This window comes from Manacus vitellinus, unplaced genomic scaffold (genome assembly GCF_001715985.3).
Source record: "Manacus vitellinus isolate BGI_N305 unplaced genomic scaffold, ASM171598v3 scaffold_12_pilon, whole genome shotgun sequence".
Lineage (NCBI taxonomy): Eukaryota > Metazoa > Chordata > Aves > Passeriformes > Pipridae > Manacus > Manacus vitellinus.
In genome coordinates, this window is record NW_021938949.1 from 16,680,846 (window position 1) to 16,701,602 (window position 20,757).

At 50.2% G+C, this 20,757-nt stretch overlaps 1 protein-coding gene across 2 annotated transcripts in view; it reads right to left on the reverse strand.

Annotated features, from left to right (window-relative positions):
- The window catches only part of RHBDF1 (rhomboid 5 homolog 1), a 36,098-nt gene that overhangs the window by 12,804 nt on the left and 2,537 nt on the right, over positions 1–20,757 (reverse strand). Inside the window, exons 2-3 of one of the 2 annotated variants that reach the window (XM_018067498.1) lie at positions 7,604–7,748; positions 5,549–5,676 (exon numbers count right to left, since the gene is read on the reverse strand). In XM_018067498.1, coding sequence (XP_017922987.1) covers positions 5,549–5,676; positions 7,604–7,748 — 273 coding nt within the window. Of the gene's footprint in view, positions 1–5,548; positions 5,677–7,060; positions 7,091–7,603; positions 7,749–20,757 lie in introns of those variants that run through there. The other variant, XM_018067499.2, reaches the window with a different exon arrangement.

Genomic DNA, 20,757 nt, shown 5'->3' on the forward strand with positions numbered 1-20,757 from the left:
GATGCCAGCAGACAAGTGCTAAGAAGCGTTTCTGTTTGCTTGGACCGTGCACACGAAGAGACAAAAACCCCTGGTGGTCACTTCCAGCCCACCCCAATTCAAAGACAGGAAGAACTCTTCCCCGTGAGCATCTTGCAGCTTGTCCTCAGCTGGTTTTAGCAACCTGACAGATGCTGGCCAGAACCATCAACAGCATTTTGTCTCTTAAGACAGAAGACAAATGCCAGGAGAGATTCACTGTGGGTAAAGGACAGTTTGTTCTGAGTTTTTCTAAAAATAAAGGAAAAGAGATGGAACAGAAATTCAGAAAGTAACTTACTGAAAGGTGTTTGGTTTTTTTTTTACTTTAAAACCCATGTTTTGCAAACACTTACCATCTTCAGGCCAGCTCTAGGTCCCCACTGTGGGACTGTACTGTTCCATGGCTCAGCAGCTTCTCCAGAATTCACTCTTCTCTCCCAGTCCCCCCCCACACACACACTCACAGCATATCCCTAACTTCTCCATCTCATGCTGCAGGATTTCTATCCTCCTCAAAGGTAACATCAATAGCAAATGTTTGCTGTGGTCCTGAGCTCTGCTAAGGCACACACACACAGTTCTAAGCTGCTGGGTGCAGAAGCAGGAGCACAGGTTTGCAGCCACGAGGCAGGGTTGCTGCCAACTGGCTGCTGTCACAGAAGAGCAGTGGATCAGAAGCAAAATCCCAAGGAAGGCAGAGAGGGATCAGGATAAGTCAGACTAAAAACCTACTTCAAATCCTGCAGGACAGCTGGTACTCTAAACCTACAGAGGTCATCCCACCCTGCCAAGCCTTTCCCACCACAGTTAATTCATCCTCAGGAAATGACAAGCTCTCTCAGCCTACAGCTGACTGGCCCAGGTGTTGAAACCTGAAAGTCCTTCCAAGGCAAACCCAAAGCCCTGGCCTCAGCCCCCCTGCTCAGGGGCAGGATTTCCAGCTGCTGAGAAGCAAGACCTCACAGATCACAAAGTGAGTATTAAAACACACAGGGGAGTAAAGGCTGGGACAAATGCAGAATTAGGCCACACAGGGGAACTGAGACACCACACTGAAGACTGGAAACTGGTCCTGTGCTTTTATACCCTACTGAGCAAAAATACCATCAACCTGCCACCTGCAAGAAGGTGTGAGTTTGAAACTCACAGCCTTTCCAGCTGAAACCTGCAGATGCAAACACCACACACTGCCCTCAGCCTTCCCTGTTCTCTCAAAGATATGGAACAGACCCTTCAGCAGGCATGAGGTCACATGGACCATGGCTAGAATTCATCTGACCTCACTGACCTAAATGTCTCCAAATGCCAGCCCTCAGAGATGGGGATACATGTCCCGGAGCACCGCTCTGCTCCCACATCTCAGCAGAGCAATCTTTGCCTCTGTTCAGAGCAGAAGGGCCCAGGGCCAGCACCTCAGCTGGCAGATTCCCCAAGCCTCAGCACAGAGGTAATGCCCTGGCTGTGCAGTTCACTGGCACAACACATGCCACAAAACAGTCTGACAACTCAGAGAACTTCCCGTGGACTTCTGTAACCAGTATTTCAACAGCAAGGTGATGTTGGGTGACAAGCCCGTACATGGGGCCTCAAAAGGAGAGGGCTGAGGGTCATTTGTGCCCACATGAGCCTGCTGAGCAATGGCTCATCGCACCACCAGCAGCCTCAGAGCCCTCCAAAACTGTGCTCCCACTTGCCTGGAAGGACAAGCACCACTGGAGCTGTTTGCTCTGTGAGGACCATTCCTGAACTGCCAACACCACTGGGTGAGGATCAGGGCAAAGAGCCCTCTGATCATAGCCAGGATAGTCCAGGAGAGCTGACTACAGAGTTCAGGGCACCTGGAGCACCCTGGGAAGATGCTGAATGCCTCTGTTCAGCTGGGGAGCCCCATGATGTCCTACAGACTCCCTGGAGCAGTAACAACTGACATCAGAGGTCAGATCTCACTCTTCTGTTGTGTGGAGCTGACCAGCCCTGAAAGCTCAAGACCAAACACAAACAGTCCCAAAGGTGGTCACAGTGCCAGAATGGCAGCTGGCCAAGGACAGCGGTGAGGAAGGTGGGACAGGAACAGACTCCTGGGCATTAAGTCCAGTCCCTGCCACACCCAGAATCATATTTTCTGTCTGATTTAAAAGTTTACTGAGCTCCAGACTCAGGGTGATGGTCACTGGGCCCTGGACTCCTGGAATGGCTCATCTCCTTGGTGCTAAGTAAACAAAGACCTCCACCTCAAAAAGAAGACAGTCACATTTGAATTAGAAAAAGCCATGATGTCAACAGGGTAAGAGTGGACACACTCTAATCCATTCACGAGCTCTGAGCCCCATCTGCAACAACATGACAGCATCTGTTCAGTGCTGCCTCCTCTCCTTCCCCTGCTGCCCCAAGGAGGATTTGGGGTCAGCATATGCACAGCCCCATGTTGCACTGACAGCAGTGCTGGGCTGTGGCTGCCCTGGGGAGATATTCCAGCTTAGGTGAACACCAGGAGGTTGACAGCTTGTTAGGAAAGGCAGGAGGGAGTGAGGCTGGCGGGTGGACAGCTTGTTAGTCCATGCTACTTACTGACAGCTGCCTACACGTTTAGTAGGAGTGACACTTGGTTTTTGTTAGCAGCACACATGAACTTTCTCACTCCGCCTGTTCACGGACCTCCTGGGAAGCCAACACGGTCTCAGCATGGTCTCAGCAACAGCCAGAGTCTGTGCAGTTCACAACAGCCCTTGCACACACATGCAGGGGTGGGTTTCACACTCAGTGCCACCAGTACCTGAAAAACGATCGGGGCAGGGACTGCCGCTTTCTCAGGGAACTCCTGCCCGCCCGGGGCCCGCGAGCGGGCAGGGTCTGACTCCTCTGAAAGCGAACCTGTCTGCTGCAAAGAAAAGAGAGCTGAAGGCAAGGAGCCTGCAGGGCTGTGGAGGGGAGAAGCCACCTGCATCCAGCACCTCCCTGTCTCCTGCCATAGCCCCATTGGCAGCAGTTGTGCCATGCTGGCCGTAGCAGGGCCCTCCAGCTGAGAGCATGACCCAAGAGAAACAACCAAACTCAAGTCACACAACAGCATCTTTGAACCCAGGAGGCTGCTGAATCCTTCTGGTGCATCTGCACCTCTTGATATATGTCTCCCATTGCTCTTGAAGATACCAGGGATGCTGCAGTCCCCCTCAGACCTCTGTGACCTGCCTTCTTCTGCCCAGACACTCAGCTACAGATCCCACTGGCTGGCTTTGGATACCAGAGTGTGAAACCACGGAGGTGTCAGCAGGTCAGGATATGATCTGCTTGTATCTAGGGTGCCTGATGCCACTGGAAGAGCCCTGGGCCCATTCTGGCTGACCTTGGCAGGATCTTGCCTGGTGCACAGGTCTATCTGTGCCACATCTGCTGCCTCGTATGGATACCTTGGACACCCTGGGAGACTGGAAATGGTGTTGGATGCCTTCACTCAGGCACCTAAATCACTCCCATGCCATGTTCTGCACTACACAGGCTTGACCTTAGGTTCACACTTGATCTGTGTCCTCCAAGCCCCAGGGAACAAAATGGTGTGGGGTCCTGCTGCAGTTTCACATTCTGTGCATCTTGAGGGCTGTGTTAAGCAGAAAACTTGTCAATCAGCCTTCCAGGGCTCACAGAACAAATCCCCAAGACACATTTACAGATGCACAGTCTGCAATTCTCCACTGCACCTCCAGCTCTGCTAAATGGAGCACAGAATCTTGGGCCTTTCCTTGGTACTTTCCGGTTCCCTGTCCGTGTTTCTGATCCACTCATTTCCATTATTGCTAGTGTTGTGTCATGTATGCATCTCCTGCAGTTCTGCCCCTCAGAAACTCCTTCCCACTGCTGCACCTCTGTCCCACCCACATCCCACAGCACTCTCTAGAAGGTGCCCAGGAGGAGGAGACCTGGCCACCCCCCATGATGCACAACTGGGCAGAGCAAAACACCACTGAACCCTCCACCTACAGGAGACCCCCAGGCCTTCCAAAACTCTCTGTGCTCTTCTGGGGCACCCTGTGTGTACTTCCAAGGGTACAAAATACATACATTAGGCACAGGCAGCCACCAACCTGAGCCCCAGCACTTGCAGCCTGGGAAGGAAGACATGTCACAGGGTCTGTTGGTGCAACAGTCACATGTGTCTGCTCACCACCTCAGTGCTAGGCAGGACACCAGCATCTCCCTCAGTGTGGGGGAGCTTCCCCACCACTGTCCAGCACTCCTTCCTTCTCACTGTAGCTCCATGTGCCTTGTTTGCCTTACAGTGTAGTAGCATCAGGGGCAAATCTGTCACACCAGCACCAAAGTGTCTCACAGCTCCCCAGTCCCCTCCCCTATGCACAAGCTGCATGTTGTGAGGACCTTTGGGGGAGGTTACCCTGGCCCTCCCACACAATGCTTCTTGTCAGTGCCTCCACAGCACCCTCCCAGGATATCCCCTCACCCTTGACACACCCTTGCCTAACTGTCCTGGCAAGGAGCAGCACAAGGGCAGGGAGGCAAGGGAAGAGGCAGTCTCGGTGTGCAAGGACAGCCTCAGCAGGCCCAGGAGCTGCCCACAGCCCTGAAAAGAGCAGACACTGCTTCACAGCTCAGCCCTCCCAACCTCACAAGAAGCAGGATCAGGAAGAGCTGTTGGGGGAGAGCTTCCCCACCAAGGCAGCTGGGGAAGGTCTGAGGCAAACAGTGCGTGGGAGATCAGTCTCTCCCGGAGCTGGAAAGTTGCTCCTTTGGGAGTGGGTAAAGCCTGGCTGGCTGGAAGAACCCCTGACCTATGGAGCTCCAGGGATGCTCCTGGGACCCAGGGCAGGCCTGACACATGGCCAGAGATACAAACCAGTCATCTCAGGAGAGCAGCTGGGAAAGCCACTCGCTCTGGACAAACTGGGATAAACCTTTGCCATGGGGAGTGAAGGAGCATCCAGCTCTCTGGCTGGGTTCAGAGACCACTGGGTCATGGGGACAAATGATGACCAGAGCAGCCTCTCCCTTCTCTCCATCACCCCTCAGAGCCACGCCAAGGACCTGCCAATGAGCCCTGGTAGGAGCCAAGCTGCTGAGAGTCCTGGTCTGCTCAGGATGGGCTTCTGCCTCCCCTAGCAGTCATGTGCTCTCAGACACAGCACCAAAGCAAGCCCAGCACACCACATTGTACAGTCACAGCTAAACATCAGGGCCTGAGGCACCCTGTTACTCAGGAACAGCCAGCTCCCTGGGACAGGAGGCAGCCAAAATCTGTCTGTAAGCAGCAAGAACCATTCACTGTGCTGCTCACCACCATCCTCCTCCCAGGACTTGTCTCCTCACATACTAAAGACAGGCTAGATAGCACCACTGGGCTGACATACCTATTAGCACCCACCCTTCCACAGCCTCACGATGGATAACAAGGGAGTCAACCTCACCCTGCTGTGGCAGCGCGCCACCCAAGTGCCAGGCAACGGGGCAAGAGGAACACTGTAAATGCACAGATGGAGGGTGGCAATGGACAGCAGAACCCACCGAAGCAGCACCTCACCTCTTGATGGTCTGGGTGATTGAGGTCTGTCGTTGTAGCACCGGTCTCCTCCCGTCGTGGGGCAGGGACGGCACGCGGCTGTTGTCGGCCGGCATGCTCACGCTCCGCAGGAACTGGCGCCGCGTCGGCTGCCGGGGGAAGCAGGAGGGAGTCAGTGCTCTCAGGGATGCTCTACAGGGCCAGCCAGGCTGGGGAACGCTCAGCAGTTCAACAGGTATTACATGAGCTCCTGCAACACACCCTCCTGGCTTTTGTCTCGCCAGAGGGAACCCACACCGCACACTCGCGGACCGCTCTACAAGGCGGAGAGAAGCACAGTCAGTGGGATTTGCTTCTTTAGTGACTGTTTGGTGACTCTGGATCTGCATCAAAAGCCTGTGAGAGCTGTGGGTGGGTCTGTGCTGTAGCTGCTGAGTGCTGCAGGCTAAGCAAGCTGGGAAAGGCACACTGGCTTTGTTTACAGCCTAATTGTGTGGGGCACACTCAGGTTTGAAAGCTCCTGGCATGTCTTGGCTAAATGTGACCTACCAAATATAACTCAGCTCACCAGGCTGTTCTCAGCTCATACCACTGCCTCCCCAGGGCTGCTCTGGATTAAATTTTTATCAGCTTGGCAGAAACACCATCTCCCATTTGTACAATGCAGGCTGAGCAGACTATCCCTCTGGAAAGTGAAGCTCTGAGCTACTGTTTCTCCAGTCAGACACTCTGTGCCTCAAGACTACTTCAGCCCCTCTAGCCCAGGAAGCTCATGATTTTCACTAATGTTAACAATTTTGCTGTTTTATGTAAAAGCAATGCACAGGTACTCAGGTTACAAGCCAAAGGAGCACAAGATGTACTCTTATCCTGGGCTGTGTACACAGGACTCTCAGAGAACATCACCTCCAGCAGCTTCCAGCACAGTCTCTCCAGAAAGTGCCCAGCTGGATTTAGAGATTTCAGATAAGGGAACATCCATCAAAGTCTTAAATAATTCATTCAGAAGGTTTCAACCTGCACTGATAGCAGCCTGTATTCCCCTTGTAGTCCCTGCAATTTTCTTCCTTCTGAGGGGAGACCAGGACCCAGGTTTATCTGCCAGAAGCTGTCACAAAACCGAAGCACATTTTAGTCCCTGGATCACAGAATGGTGAAGAGGACAGTTCTTGCTATTCCAAGTGCCATATAAGTTCCCTCTTAAGCCAAGCTTGTCCTCAGCCCCCCTCCAGGGAAGCAGTATAACCCTCCATTTCTCTGATGGCTAAACTGTTCTTCCACATAAGTGACTGAACCCAGGCCTGTACCCACCCACAGAGATGGGCAGCAAGAACCCTCCACCTCTGCCTTTGGGGCACAAAGTCTCTCTTCCTGCAGCAAGGCCACATGAGCAGCCAGCATGCATCTTACCCAGGTCTCACCCCTACATCACTTTTTGATACTTTAGCAGAAATTCCTGATATTTTTCCTGTTCCCGGGACAAATAAGGACACTTTACTCTCACTCATTGCACAGTTTCTATTAACCTATCACCTCATCTCTGCTTCAGCACTCTTCAATGTTATTTATTTCGCATCCCACATGGTTTTCTTATGTTCCTCATGCTGGTAACGGCTTCTTGTTGCCAGTAACTGTTCTTTCTCTGCTGTTACTGATGAAAGCCTGTCATTATTTTGGCTATTCATAAGTCAGATTCATTCCCAGCTCATTTCAACACAAGCTGCAGCACTTCCAGGCCCTCATGTTAGTCTAGGAGCCCTTCACTCCTCCAGTCCCCTTAAGAAATGCTTGTTTGAATAACTCACTCCCATATCCCCAGCCAAGACAGTTTTCACAATGCCCACATCCAAACACTCACATCTACTGATCTGAGCACATCAGCCACCCACTCTCATCCCTCCCACATCCCCTTCAAGGGGAGATAATTACTGATCATAAATTCACTCAAAGGCTCTGCCCCGTCTCATGTGGCCTCATGACCTGCCACCACACGCTGCCTTCCTCTCAGCCAGGACTGTCAGAGCACAGACACGCTCCCAGCACACCCCTTCCCAGCTCCTGCCCCACCCTCTGTACCTGCACGGGCTGGGGGGGCTCTTCTGGCACTGTCACGGGCACTGGCACCGGGATGTCCAGTTTCAGCCATGGTGGCTTCTTCCGCTGCAAACTGCTCGTGCTGTCGTGTCGCGCCTCCGACATCGTCCCACGCTTGTCCTCAGGCCTGGGAGACGGGAGAAATCAGAGTCAGGAGGGAATCCAGCTCATCCCTGACACGCTCCATGTGGAGAGAGGCTCCCTGCCCTCCCCCAGGCTGTGACTGAGGACCCAGGCCCCACGCTGGATGGGCTCCCAAAGTGCCCCACGAGGGCTCAGGCGTCACAGCTCGTGACCGCACTGGTCAGCCAGGACCCGACACTCGGAGGACACGGCACATTCCTCAGGCCCACAGGACCTCGAGCCAGCTGCTGAGACCGCAGGCACAAGTTTGAGAGTTGCCTCCCATTAAGATTTTTGCTGAGACTACTACAAGATCCAGATTCCTTAAGAACCAGTTATGAATTAAATCTTAATGAGATCTGGATCCAGTCCAACCAGCTAAGTGACTGCAGTACCAAAAGCCACTGACCTCCCTCTAAAACCAGCTCGTGACTCACAGACACCCTTCCTTGCCCACCCAAAGCTGAAACACTGCACTTTCCTACCCACCTACCACTTAGAAATTAGCAAGTGGCCGTCTCTCACTTCTGCTTCTAATCTCTTTTAAATGCAGTCATTTTCTAGAAACACAACCCAGTGCACAGAGCAATACCAGTACAGCATGAACATTAGAGAACTGGCACTAATCCTGAACTAAGAGTGGTTTTCATACATAAATAATAATGATATGGTATTTAAATAAAAACCGCTGCGTTACCAAAATGCCAAAGCAAGCAGAGTGACTTGCTGTCATCTTGCCCACTCTCCTGCAGTTCTCCCCTCCTGTTTAGGTCACAGGCAGGAGGACAGGGACCACACAACTCTTCCAGACTGGCAGAGCACCTACTTCACTGTGTATGCTCAGAGAAACAACTGGAAGATCAGCTCAGATACCTCCACAGGAACTTTCCAACCTAAATTATACTACAAGCCCATATTTCTTTCTCTCCTAGCATACAGACAACTGCAAGCCAGCGTGTGTGCCAACTGGGACAACAGATCCCATTCTATCCCAGCGTTGTCCTGGGCCACAGATCCCACCCATAAGGGACAAAAAAAAAAAACCAAGTGTCCCAGCCTCTTCCCCCACCATGGTGGACAGAGCAGTCAGTTAATTCAGCAGGCACACATGACTTAAAAAGGAGAAAAACTGAATTAAAACTTAGTGCTCTAAAAATGTTAACACAGTCCATTTATTTTAAATCCAGAATGAGTTTAACATGCAAGGATTCTTCCTTTAACATGCAAGGATTCTTCCTTGAGAGAGGCCAAGTCCTAGGCCAGGACCAGAGGCAAAGGGACCTCCATCCTTTGAGACATTCAGCACTCAACAAAACGAGGCCCTGAGCAGCCTGAATTATCCCAGCCACAGTGGCTGAGCCAGACAACCTGCAAAGGTCCCTCCCAACCTAAATCAGGCACTGGTTGTCCGAAACACGCGCTGCCTCGCACGGCATTTCCACCATATTCCCACAGCTCCCTGCAGCTGCTCTGGGAAGGAGCTGCACAAACAGCATGCTCACCATTGCAAAAGATACACAACGGGGAGGGGGGTGGCAGGGGGGGAAATAGGTCAACAAAAGGGAGAGGGGGATGATCTGGATGGGGTAGGGAGAGGAGAATCTCATCTAAAAGGAGCTGAAGGCCAGCTGCTGGCTCGGTCACACGAGCTGGGCTGGCTGCCAGGAGAGCCCTGCTCAGCTGAGCCCAACGACAGAAAGGGAGGACTCAGCTGTAGGTGGATGAAGGTTGGGTTTCAGCAAATACCACAGGCCCCCAAAAGTCTGGGAATTCATGACCCAGCCTGTACAGACATGCCCTTCGTACGTGCACCACGGTCCTGTGTGCACAGACGCTGTGCTGTGCATGAGAGGGACATAGTTCCTTCCTTCCCTCCACCCTGAGCCACAGGGGTGGCCAAATACAACTGTTCTGACTTCCTATAAGATGGGAATAGTGAGAGTATTAGGGGAATTCCTGCCTGCACTTGGTGAGGGTAAATCTGCCATGAGACATTTACTGAAAGGTCTTGCACACAAAATGGGCAAACTTGTCTTCACAGTGAGGTCAGAAAGCCAAGTAGATTTCTCACACCTGAAACACTCCCTTGGTGCAATGTAGAGAGCTCCAGCATTTACCCCTGAGGAACACAAGGTCTTCCTGAGATGCTCTAATCAGAGACCAGCCAACAAAGACAGAGCCACCACTCTGGCGTGACCAAACATTTCACACAACTCAAGAGCCTCCTTTCTGTGCCTTCAAGGGCAAATTCCAGAGCCTCTGAACTAGAAACTCTTCTTGCAGCATCTCTTCACTGAGCCAACATCACTCAACTTCCTTCCTGTCCACCTACAGAGCTGCCTTTGTGAGCAGGAGCTCTGGGTGTAAAGAATACAAACATGTAAGACCTGCAGCTTTATCAAAGTGAGGCCAAGCCAGGAAGGCAGAGAATGAATCACACCTGTATTGCCCAAAAGCTGCTGCAATAACGCTGCGCCCCGTGAAAGACTTTGCAATTAAACCTGTTTTCAGTTTCCCTTCCAAAATTGCCACAGACAGTAATATCCATGTATCCCTCACTGGGTTCACTGCCACCCTTGCAGAGCAGAGCATGGGATCTCCAGCAGTGTGCACACATGCCAAAGAGGAGGACAGGGCACACACACACAGAGGGGCAATCCTGTGGCCTTACAATTATCCCAAAGTTGACTCAACTTTGTACTTTAGATAAGGAGAATACCTCATGGAATATCTGAAGATGTAATTCACATCCTGACAGAGCAATGGATTGCTTTGCTTCCTCCCAACTTCCACAGTTAAAGAGTTGTTGAAATAGCAAAGCTCTAAAATGCACAAAAAATCGTTGTCTAAGTGCATTCAGTAGTTAAAGGCCAGGTGAGTTTCAAGGGTGACAGAGCAGTGAGGAGCAAATCCCTCTACCAGTTCGACCTCTTTTACTTACTAACATGTTCACTTCCCAACAAAAGTATGCAGTTAAGGCAAAGCTGTTCAGCATTCCCAACTCCCTGTGTGCATTTGGAGAGGCCAAAAATAAACCTTACAAACACACCTAAGACAGAGTTTGCAGGGCCTGATCCACTGTGAATATTCAGGCCAGCACAGGCCAGGCAGCTGCCTCTGACCCTGGGCACAGAAAGGGCTGGGGTATGGTCACAGGAGGCAGGTCTCCAGGGGGTTTACAGGGAGACTGAAGGTGGACCCAGGTGTACATATAGATGTACAGCCTAGCTGTACATGGCTGCATAGCTGTGTACACAGATGTACAGCTGGATGGTCAAACAGTCTGCACAGCAGGTCACAGCCCTTATTGCACCTGGTTCTCACTCAAAGTGCTGCAGTCACTGATTTCTATCTCAGCATTGCACTGAAAGCACTTGCTGAGTTTCACAACGACCCCTTGATTATTTTTAGGGGTTGCTGTTTCAGGATCCAGTGTCCATGTATTTGATGGGGCCAATGGGGTTTGTTTCAGACTTGCCTGCATTGACACGTTTTGAGTGGTCCCATATCATCAATCCCAATGTCTCAGTCCTGTCAAGTGGTCACCAAGAGCAGCAGGATAGGAATGCACTCAGCACAGCCAGGCAAGGTCAGGCCAACTGTCCATCTAAAGCCAGTGTCTCATTTCCAACAGAGGATGCCTGGCAGGGGGTGCAGGGTACAGGATCACTCAACAGTCCTATCTCCCAGCACAGAGCCATGGCACGTGCTATGAATGACTCAGAGGCTTCTTGTAACAGAGATGTCTTGACATTTAACAATTCTGTATCCATCTCCATGTCCATCCAATGGTTATTCTTCCAGAACTTACCCAAGTCATTCTTTAATCCAAGCAGATTTTTAGTATTCATTCCTGCACATGACAAAGCTGAAACGTGCTGCATGACAAGCCCTCTTCAGTTCCTCTGTAAATCTGCCATTTCCTGGGCTCACTTGTTGCCCTGCAGTTCTTGGGTTAGAAGAGTGATCAGCTTTTCCCTATCCTCCTTCTCCACGCAAATCTTGACTCTACAGATCTCTTCCACACTGTTCCTACCAGCCCCTCTTCCCATCAACACAGGGGGATCCACATCCAGCAGCTCAGTCCTTGGACAGGAGCTGTTTCAGATCTCTCACCTGAAGAATCTGGAAACACAAACTCTTTTCCAGAGCACACAGGCTGAATTCAGGGCATTTGCAAATCTGTCTTCTTCTAATGGATCAGTTGCATGTGGCAGCAGCACAAAAATTATTAATAATGTCCATTTCAATTAAAATAAACAAATGAAAGAAAGAAATGTGTAGATTGCAGATACTCTGGGAAAGTCATCTTCAAAAGCTCTGTGCCAAAGCAAGGTCACAGCACCAGAACGAAAGGCAAATCCACTGTGCTGTGGGTCAGGCTAAGAAAGGGGGAGAGTATATTAAATTCCAAAGTTGGCACATGATCAAGAAAAGCTGCTTAGTGAAATCCACTGACCCAAACAGTGAAGGAAAAGCCTTGCCCAGAAGCCTGAGCATGCTCCTAAAACTGACAGGCATCCTAAATACATTCAGGATTTGTAGAGTCATTTCAAAGACAGTCCAACCTTCCATTTAAACAGACAAGTGACGTTATTCCCATGTTGACTTCTTTTCTTCCAAAAATTCCATTTTACCAGCATTTAAAATAAAGCTGGGTTTGGTTTTTTTTTTTCCCCAAGAAACATTCCAAACAAAAACCAAAACAAAACCCCAACTTCATTCAACCCAAACAAACAAACAGCATCTGCTTTTTCCAAGACCACTGCTCCTCTCCAGCACAGCGTGTACATGTTCCTACAGACAGCCCCAGAACACCAGGGCTATTCCACTGCAATCCATTCCATGGTCAGGCTCCAGCTGCTTTTCTCCAGTTTTCAAACCTCCCTCACTGCAACAACTGCATTTGCAGTGCCTGCTGCAGAGTCCCAGGCAAGCCCTGCGTACCTGAAGGGTACTCTGGTTGAGGAACACCAGCAGGCATCTGGAGACAGCAAAGAAATCGGGATCCTCAATGTGTTCTCCAGACAGAGCGAGCCAGAGGAGACAGCAGGTTCCTGGCTGTGCCTCTCTCCAGCAGGATTGCTGCTGGCACAGCAGGGAAAAGGCAGGAAGTCCAAGGAGAAGAGGAGCAGTGGGGTTTCGGTCTCATGGCTGCCAATAAAACCATCTAGCATGGATCAGACCCAGAGAGTTACACACAGTATCCCAAATATCTGAGCCAGCCCTGTAAAACAAGGCAGATGGAGGGGCTGAGTTCCACAGGGAAGGTGGAACAGGCCTGTGGCCCTGCACTCTTGGGGAAAGCTGCTGAGAGCACAGCAACACCCTGGCTGAGACCAGACTGAGAAACTACCTTAGAAATGAAACCATCAGCACTGCCCAGGGCCCTCTCCTGCTTTCCAGACCCTCACAGCCCAGCTGGGAGGAGATGCCATAAGGCTTTGCAGACCCAGAGGCTGCCCAGCAGAGGCTGGGTCTGAGCAATCCAGGCACCTCTGGGCACAAGCTTGGCAGAGCTCTGCAGACACAGTGCCCTTTGAGCCCTGCCCAGCAGGGAGCTGGCAGCACTGCCATTCCCACACACTGTCCCTCTCTGCCATGCACAGGCTCTGCCTGAGTGCTGGTAGAGGCTGGTGCTGCCTCCAACAGCCTGCACCAAATCACACAGGCAACAGTTCCCCACGGCCCTGGTTCTGCTCACAACCAAACCACCCTGCCAGCAAGGTGCTGCCCAGAGAGCAGCCTTGCCTTACTCCACTGAGCCACTTCAAGGTGTTTTACCAGCACAAAACTAACCCTAGCAAATTATTTCCTGTTGATCTGGCAGCCTGAAGAGGCTCAAACAATTTCAGATAAGCCCTGTTGCAACCTGGAGCGGAAGGGTAGGCCCAGCCCATTCAGTGATAGCTCAGCATGGCAGCAGCTCAGCTCAAACATCAAATACAGCTCCAGCCACTGTCCCCTGCCTGTGTGACACTGTCCTTCTCCAGCCCCAGCCTGGCATGTCAGTGCTCAGGGAACTGCATTTGTCCCTGCTACATGCATGGAGCCCCAGTGCCCTGCTCTGGAGAGGGGCCAGACAGGAGCACTGGGGAACAGCCAACCTCTTATTAAAAGCAGCAGCTTCCCTGCAGGTCACTGTGGCACACTGGCACATTGCCTGTCCCTGCCTTTTAACTTTATGGCAAAGTAGAAGGAAGGAACGGATCTCAGGTAGCAAGTGTCTTTCTGATGGAACAGAAAGTGAATCACAAGGCCCAGAATCTTCCTCCTGAGAGTTTTCTTTTCAACCAGTGCTCTTGAAAGATCTAGAACAGGAGCTGCACACAGGTGGCCATAAAAGCAGCAAGCAAGTAGGGCATGGAACAGCAGCACACGAGCACCACCACGGCACTGTGCCAGCAGGAACCCACCAAGGCAGGGTGGGTGCTGTGGGGAAGGTCTTTAAGTTCTGTGGCTACCCAGGCAACCAAGGCAGCACTGAGGGATCTCACCATGAACCATCCAATTAGCTGAGAAACACCAGTAGGAACTGCCTGGTTTGGAAGCAGCCAGGCAGACCCCAAGATAGGGGAATGGGAAGATACATGAGGAAAATCCAAGGGTTGGGATTTCATGCAAAGCCTGGGAGAGTGATGGTGTGCCAGAGACACACTGAGAGTGCAAAGCTTCAGCTGGGACCCACTGAACATGGGCAAGGTTCAGATGCATATAGACCCAGAGGGTTTTAAGTACAGGTAATAAAAACATGTGCCAGTGAAGTCTGAATAGATGTGAGCCAATCCCATGACCAGGAAAGCAGACCTGATATCCCTCTGAGCAACTGGTTTTCCTGATAATCAGAATAAGATGCAGGTCATGATGGAAATCAACTATAAGTGAGCTCCTGTTGGAATGCCAGCATTACAAGATTTCAAAGCAGCTTCACCTGGGATCTGGAAGGTATCCAGGTGTGACTCCCTCATATAAAAGAGGGAAAAAAAACCAGGGAGCTCAAAAAATTCTTCTGATTCCTTTGTCTGTACAAGCATAGTTGAATTTCTTCAAATGCAGGTTAAAAGATGACCCACAACTGCAACCTGCAAACACACAGGCAACAGACTCTGACCTTTGAAGTCCTTCTGTTGCAGCAGACAAAAGGCACAATAGTAACAACATAACAGAAACCAACACTCAAAATTCAAGCTATGAAGATGTCACAGCCTCTTGATATGCAAGAGGCCAGAAGAAGCAGTGCCCCAGCCCTCTGTGCTGCCCCTCTCCTCGTGCTGCTGCACAGCTGTCGGGTGATGCACACTGGGGACCAACCCACACGAGCTCAGCAAAGGAAACGGCCTGTTCCAGCCCAAGCTCCTTCCCACATGGCTCCACAAACACTTGTGCCAGCAGAAGGAAAGGGGAAGAAGCAGGAACAAACAGAGCAGCTGGAGCCAGATGACTGGACTGCTTCTGAAGGCAGTACAGTTTGAAGTGATCATGAAAACAGGGCCAGAAACTCTCACTTGTAGCGCTGTGGGAAGCCAACAATTATCTCAGGGAGGTGGTGGGTTCAGCATCTCTTGATGTTTAAATAACCTTCTGAGAAGTGCCCTCAGTGCAGGTGTTGAGTGCAGCAGGAATAAAAATACTACTGTATCAGCAGAGGCAGAGTGAATTTTTTTGGTGGGGTCATTGGATGGGAAAACATCCAAACCATTCACGGATTTCTCCAGACATGACAGCCAAGCCTCACCCATGGGCAGCTTCTACTGAGGGGTTCCCAAGGGAGGAATTTCCCCTGCCTGGAGCACCCACAAGGAACTAGGTGGAAGGGAGCCAAGCAGAGCAGGCTGGGCAGAGGGGTCTTTTCCATCTCCTAAACATGTGTGGCCCCAATGACAGAGGCCAGTTCACAGCCCCAGCCAAGCACACCTGTGCACCAGAGCCCACACAGGGCCCAGGTGATGAGCCATCATCAGCTCCACCTTCCAGAGCAAACCCAACCCAGAGCCATCTACAACCTGCCTGGATACCAGCAAGGGGAATGGCCTGCATGTAAAACACAGCCAACAATGGGAGAGGGAGTGGAAAACCTTCAGGAGTACTTGGGTGTCTTCACCCCGTTCGTGTTTGCCCACGAACACGCCCTGCAGCTTTGCCCAGAGAGCACCAGCCTGCCACCACATCCAACAGCCACAGTGCCAGCAAAACAGCTGCTCTCCACCAAGAGATCCATTACCAGCTACCAGATGGCTGATGCATCTCAGGAATCCAGGATGACACCACTGCTCCAGTGCCACAGAGAACGCAGCCAGAATGGATAACGAGCACAGTCACATTAACAACTCAAATATTAACAGTTCCAGCTATAAACAACTGACCGCCAGCACTGGAACTGCATCCAGAGGAAGGATCATCTTGTTCCTGAACACTACTCAAAGGTAACCACAGCTGCCTGCTGGGTTAGTGGAGCCCTCTGCTCTGGGGTCCCCAGCAGCCTCAAAGCACAGTTGTCTCAGTGCTCTTTATTCTTCAGCTCCTCATTAACAAAGAAGCAGGAAAATGTGATCTCAGAAACTATTTTAGTGCACATTTAACTCATTTAAACAATTCAATGGGGCTTCAGAAGACCCTGTTTCAGATTTACTTCCATTACTAGTAAAATAGATGTCCTGTAAAGTACTGGCTGACCCACAAGTACCACGGACACAGTCACTGCCTCAATTATACAGCCAGGTGAGAGTCACAGAAATGCTTCTGTCAGTGTAGCCACAATCCCACATTAGGAAACAGAAGACAAACCCAACAAAGGCATCATTTTTCATTGAAATACTGAATTTTCAAGTTTTTTCTACCGGCTCTCATATTCATCACAAGTACTGTAAGGGTTCAGGACACAAGGAAAGATAGGAAAACATCACTGGGATGAAGCTCAGGAGAGCAATAAACACTGGCTCTGGTTGCTTTTGGAATAGCTGATGCTCATGCATCCACCCCAAGAACAATTTTCTTGGTAAATTAATGCCTCTTAGTGATTCCAGCATTGTTCATTTAGAAAATATGAGATCAATAAACAATTGATGCAAAAGCAACTGCCAAAACCAGCAACCTCCCCTGAAAAGATCACAATAGGCCAAACCAAAAATTATGTGAGACCAAAAGCCACCCATCCTCCACAGCAATAACTCTGGGTACTAAAAACAGCTAAAAATCACTGTTTGTTGTGCTAAATAAAAAGGCTTCAATGGCAAAGGAGATCAAAACTACCACAAATGACAACATTTCCTATGGAAAGTTACATAAAACCACGTTGAATAGCAACCTAAAAAAATCTTAGAGGAAATAACAATAACAAACGCTGGAGCCACCAGAAGACACACTTCACATTCAGGAAGGATGGAAGCTGCAGAGCCACTCAGAACAGCTTTCTCTGCATGTTCCTTTCAAACTCAGAGCATCCTCACCCCCCATCACACACCTGCTTTCTCCAGCACCACCACACCTCTGTCCACCTGGGTCCCAGTGAGGGAATAAGTAATGAGGCCCAAGAGAGATCCTTCAAAGGAACAATTAAATAGCCAAGGACTCGGAGCAGAGCTGGTTTGGCTGGAGATGCTCTTCTTCAGCATCAGCTAATGTAGCAGCCAGGGACACAGGAGAGCTTGTCTGCCACTCTGATGCTCTAATTTCTACCCTGGCTAGTGCCCAACAGCCAGGCACACACATTTCCTACTGGGTCTAACTGGAAAGCAGTTGCAGGAAGAGCTTGTCTTGCTCTGCAGGTGTGTGAACACCTGTGTATATCCATGTGTGCCCAGTGCACCAACTCAAATAGAAATAACCATAATTCTAACTTGGTTTTAGCAAAAAAACAATATTAAAAATCTAAGTGAACCGTACTTCTTCAGTCTGAGTGAATGGCACATTCTTTCTCACTGCTCTCCCTGAAATTACAGTCCCAGAGCAGCCAGAGAAAAAGAAGGAACACTCACACTTTTTGGCACAACTCAGAGTCTGTTGTCTTCTACAGTTCACTTTAAGGCTTTGAATTTAAGCAACAGAGAAACCTACCTCACATGTGCTGATTGCTACAGGGCAGTAAATCCCGAAATTCGGAAGCTCTGTTTGTCAATCCCACCGTCTGAGCCCTCGAGATTTTAAAACTCAAGCTGGTCTAACTTTCACTGAGCCAAAGCCAACTAAGTGCCAGAGCTGAAGAACAGTAAAAGCAGCGTCCTGTGCAGCTTCAGGATGACCTCATAGGGATTGTTCCTTTTTAAAGGAAAGCAAACCTTCAAAGCAGAGATTGCTGCTGACCAGCAGAGCAAGGGGCTGGCTCTCAGTGAAGTGGAAACAGGAAGGGGAGGAGGAGGCAAAGGTAGGCTTTCCAGAAAAGGCAAGATCAGGCACGTCTTGCTATCTCTTCTCCCCTTGGGAAGGCTGTACCCTGCCAGGGAAGTATTGTGCAATGATACCTCTTAGTTCACTGGGAAGAAATTACACTTCCTTTAATAAACACTGTGCTTTAGAGATGCTCTGATTTCTAAGGCAAGGTCTGTTTGTTGCTGAAGGCCCCAGAATTTGAGAGCACATCCGCTGCTCAGGTCTGTATCATCATAGTCTTATGATGGGCAAAAAATAGCTTTAATTATATTAGAAATAAATTGTTTATCTATGTAGTTGAAGAGTGCACCCAAAGGAAATTACAGCAAGAACAAGCCTTATGTCAATCTGACATTTGCTGTCTCTGCAGCAAACAGAGCCCACAAGCAATGGAACATACACTCCACAGCTTTAGGAGATCTGACAGCTAAGGTTAATGTGAAGAATAAACTCTCTGCCTTCACCAAGTGGGAAACAGCCACTGCTTGTTATTCAAAAGGATTTGACCATAGTTTGGATGATTTGTTCAAAAACCCAGCTACTAATTTACTCCTTGTGGCATCGTCCCAACACACAGTAAAAAACAAAAAAAAATCCCACTTCCTCATTCCTACAGCAGCATGGACTGAAATAAGGATGAGAGCTGTGATCTGAAGTGGGCCTCAACTGGTCCTGGACAGCAGCTGGATGAGCAGGACCAAAACCAGGAGTAAACAGTCGGAAATCCCTGAAGTTCAAGTAACAAAGATATGACAATAGGCAAGCTCAGCACAGACGCCATTTCCACTTCTCCCTGTGGAAACCTCACTTCCCAGTGGCACAGACAAGCCTGCCTGTGGAAACAGAGGTTGGCAGGCAAGGCCTGCCCATCTCACAGGGCACTGGAGGGAGGGTCTGCACCACTCTGTGCAATCTGGCCAGGATGGCACGGGCAAACATCACACACCAAATCAGGCTGGGGTTCTCCAAGGCCATGGAAAACAGAGCTGCCAGCACGACCATGGGAACTGCTGCCTAACACATCCATTTCCTTCCAGGGTTAAATCTTGCCTGCTGCCCACTGAATCTCCTGGGACTAACAGCTGCAGGGCTGGGACTGTCCCTTCTAAATGCTTTTCTCTCAGAGGGGAGTTGCTGGACCCTAGCAGAGTAAGCAACAGGTCCTGACGTCCATTCAGTTCAACTGGTTCTTCTGCTAGTTCTGAACAAAGCAAAAAATAAACAGAAAAAAAAGAGAGGAAAAGAAAACAAAAACAAAACAAAACAGTCAGCCACAAAGCTAAAAACAACTCCATCACTGGGGAGACAACTGCCTGTGTGACACTGGACACCAGGGTTTCCCCTCCTCCGAAGAACTTCCAGCAGCACTGGGATGTTTTACCCACTGGACAGTCACAAGTCCAACTAAATTCAGGTTGCAGCACCCACAGCACACACTGAGACATTGTCACACAGCAGAGAGGATAAAACACGGCTCTCTGAGCCGGCAGGCAACACATGCATTCTGTGGGTTACTTAAAACTGCAACAGATACATACCCAGCAGCACAGAGGCAATCTCACAGTAACAGAGTGAGTGAGATCTGCTCATTTCGTGTCCCTTGTATTCCAACTAGATGACAATAAATGTTAGACTTAGAGCCCAGCACCTCTTCAGCTGAAAAGAAAGGAAACTAATCCACGTCTGAGATCAGGGAAAATGTTAAGGAAGGAACCCATCCTCGAGTTTTAAGTATTTCTACTGAAATGGGTCATATACTGGCAACAGGCTGGTGGCTGCAGGAATAGCAATTAATAGGAGTGTCACATCAGGTCACAATTAATGCTGGAACCTCTGAGAAAGGCACATGGTCTCCACGGGATGCCAAAGCCTCCAGAGATAGCTAAGGAAGAAAGGCAGCAACCACAAGGGAAGAATCTTATCACAGACTGTTCTGCTGGATAAAAGCTCTAGAGTTACAGATAGAGAAATGTCAGGATCTTCAGCTCACAGCCAGTCCCACTTGGCAGGCACATCCCCAGCAGCACATGGGGTGCTCTGCCAAACCTTCTGCTGGATACACTGAACGGAAGAGGAAAACAACCCGGTACTCCTGGTCATGTTGCCCATCTCAGGCCTTCAGCACCAACCAGGCTGTGCTTGAGATCCGACACACTGAACGGAATCAAACCTTTACTAATTATATCTGAGCACGAGGGCTCTGTGCCCAGAATAAACTGTCCTATCATGCCACTCTCGGCAGACCCTGCCTCTCCCAGGGGAACATGTTGGGACTTGCTGGCTACTCTCCGGGGCTGGATTCCAGAGGAACAGGACTGATGACCCCAAAAGGAATTCCTATTCCTGCCTGGCGACCTCGCTCAGCTGCAGCCTCGGCTCAGTCCCCGCCGCGAAAGTGAAACGAGCCGTCTGCCAAGTCCAGTGACGAGGGACATAACTCCTGGCTGAGGTGACACATCAGCACCAAGCCACGAGGAGGATGAGCTTGCAGGGGAGCAGAGCTCTCCCATACCCAAAGCTCATCCCCCTGGCTGAAGCCTATCCGGCACAGAGCAAGACATTCCCGACACCGGGGCCAGCCCATGGCTTTCCCCAGAACCTGAAAAGCCAGTTTGTAGGCAGATCTCTTGCAAGTGGATTGCTTAAAA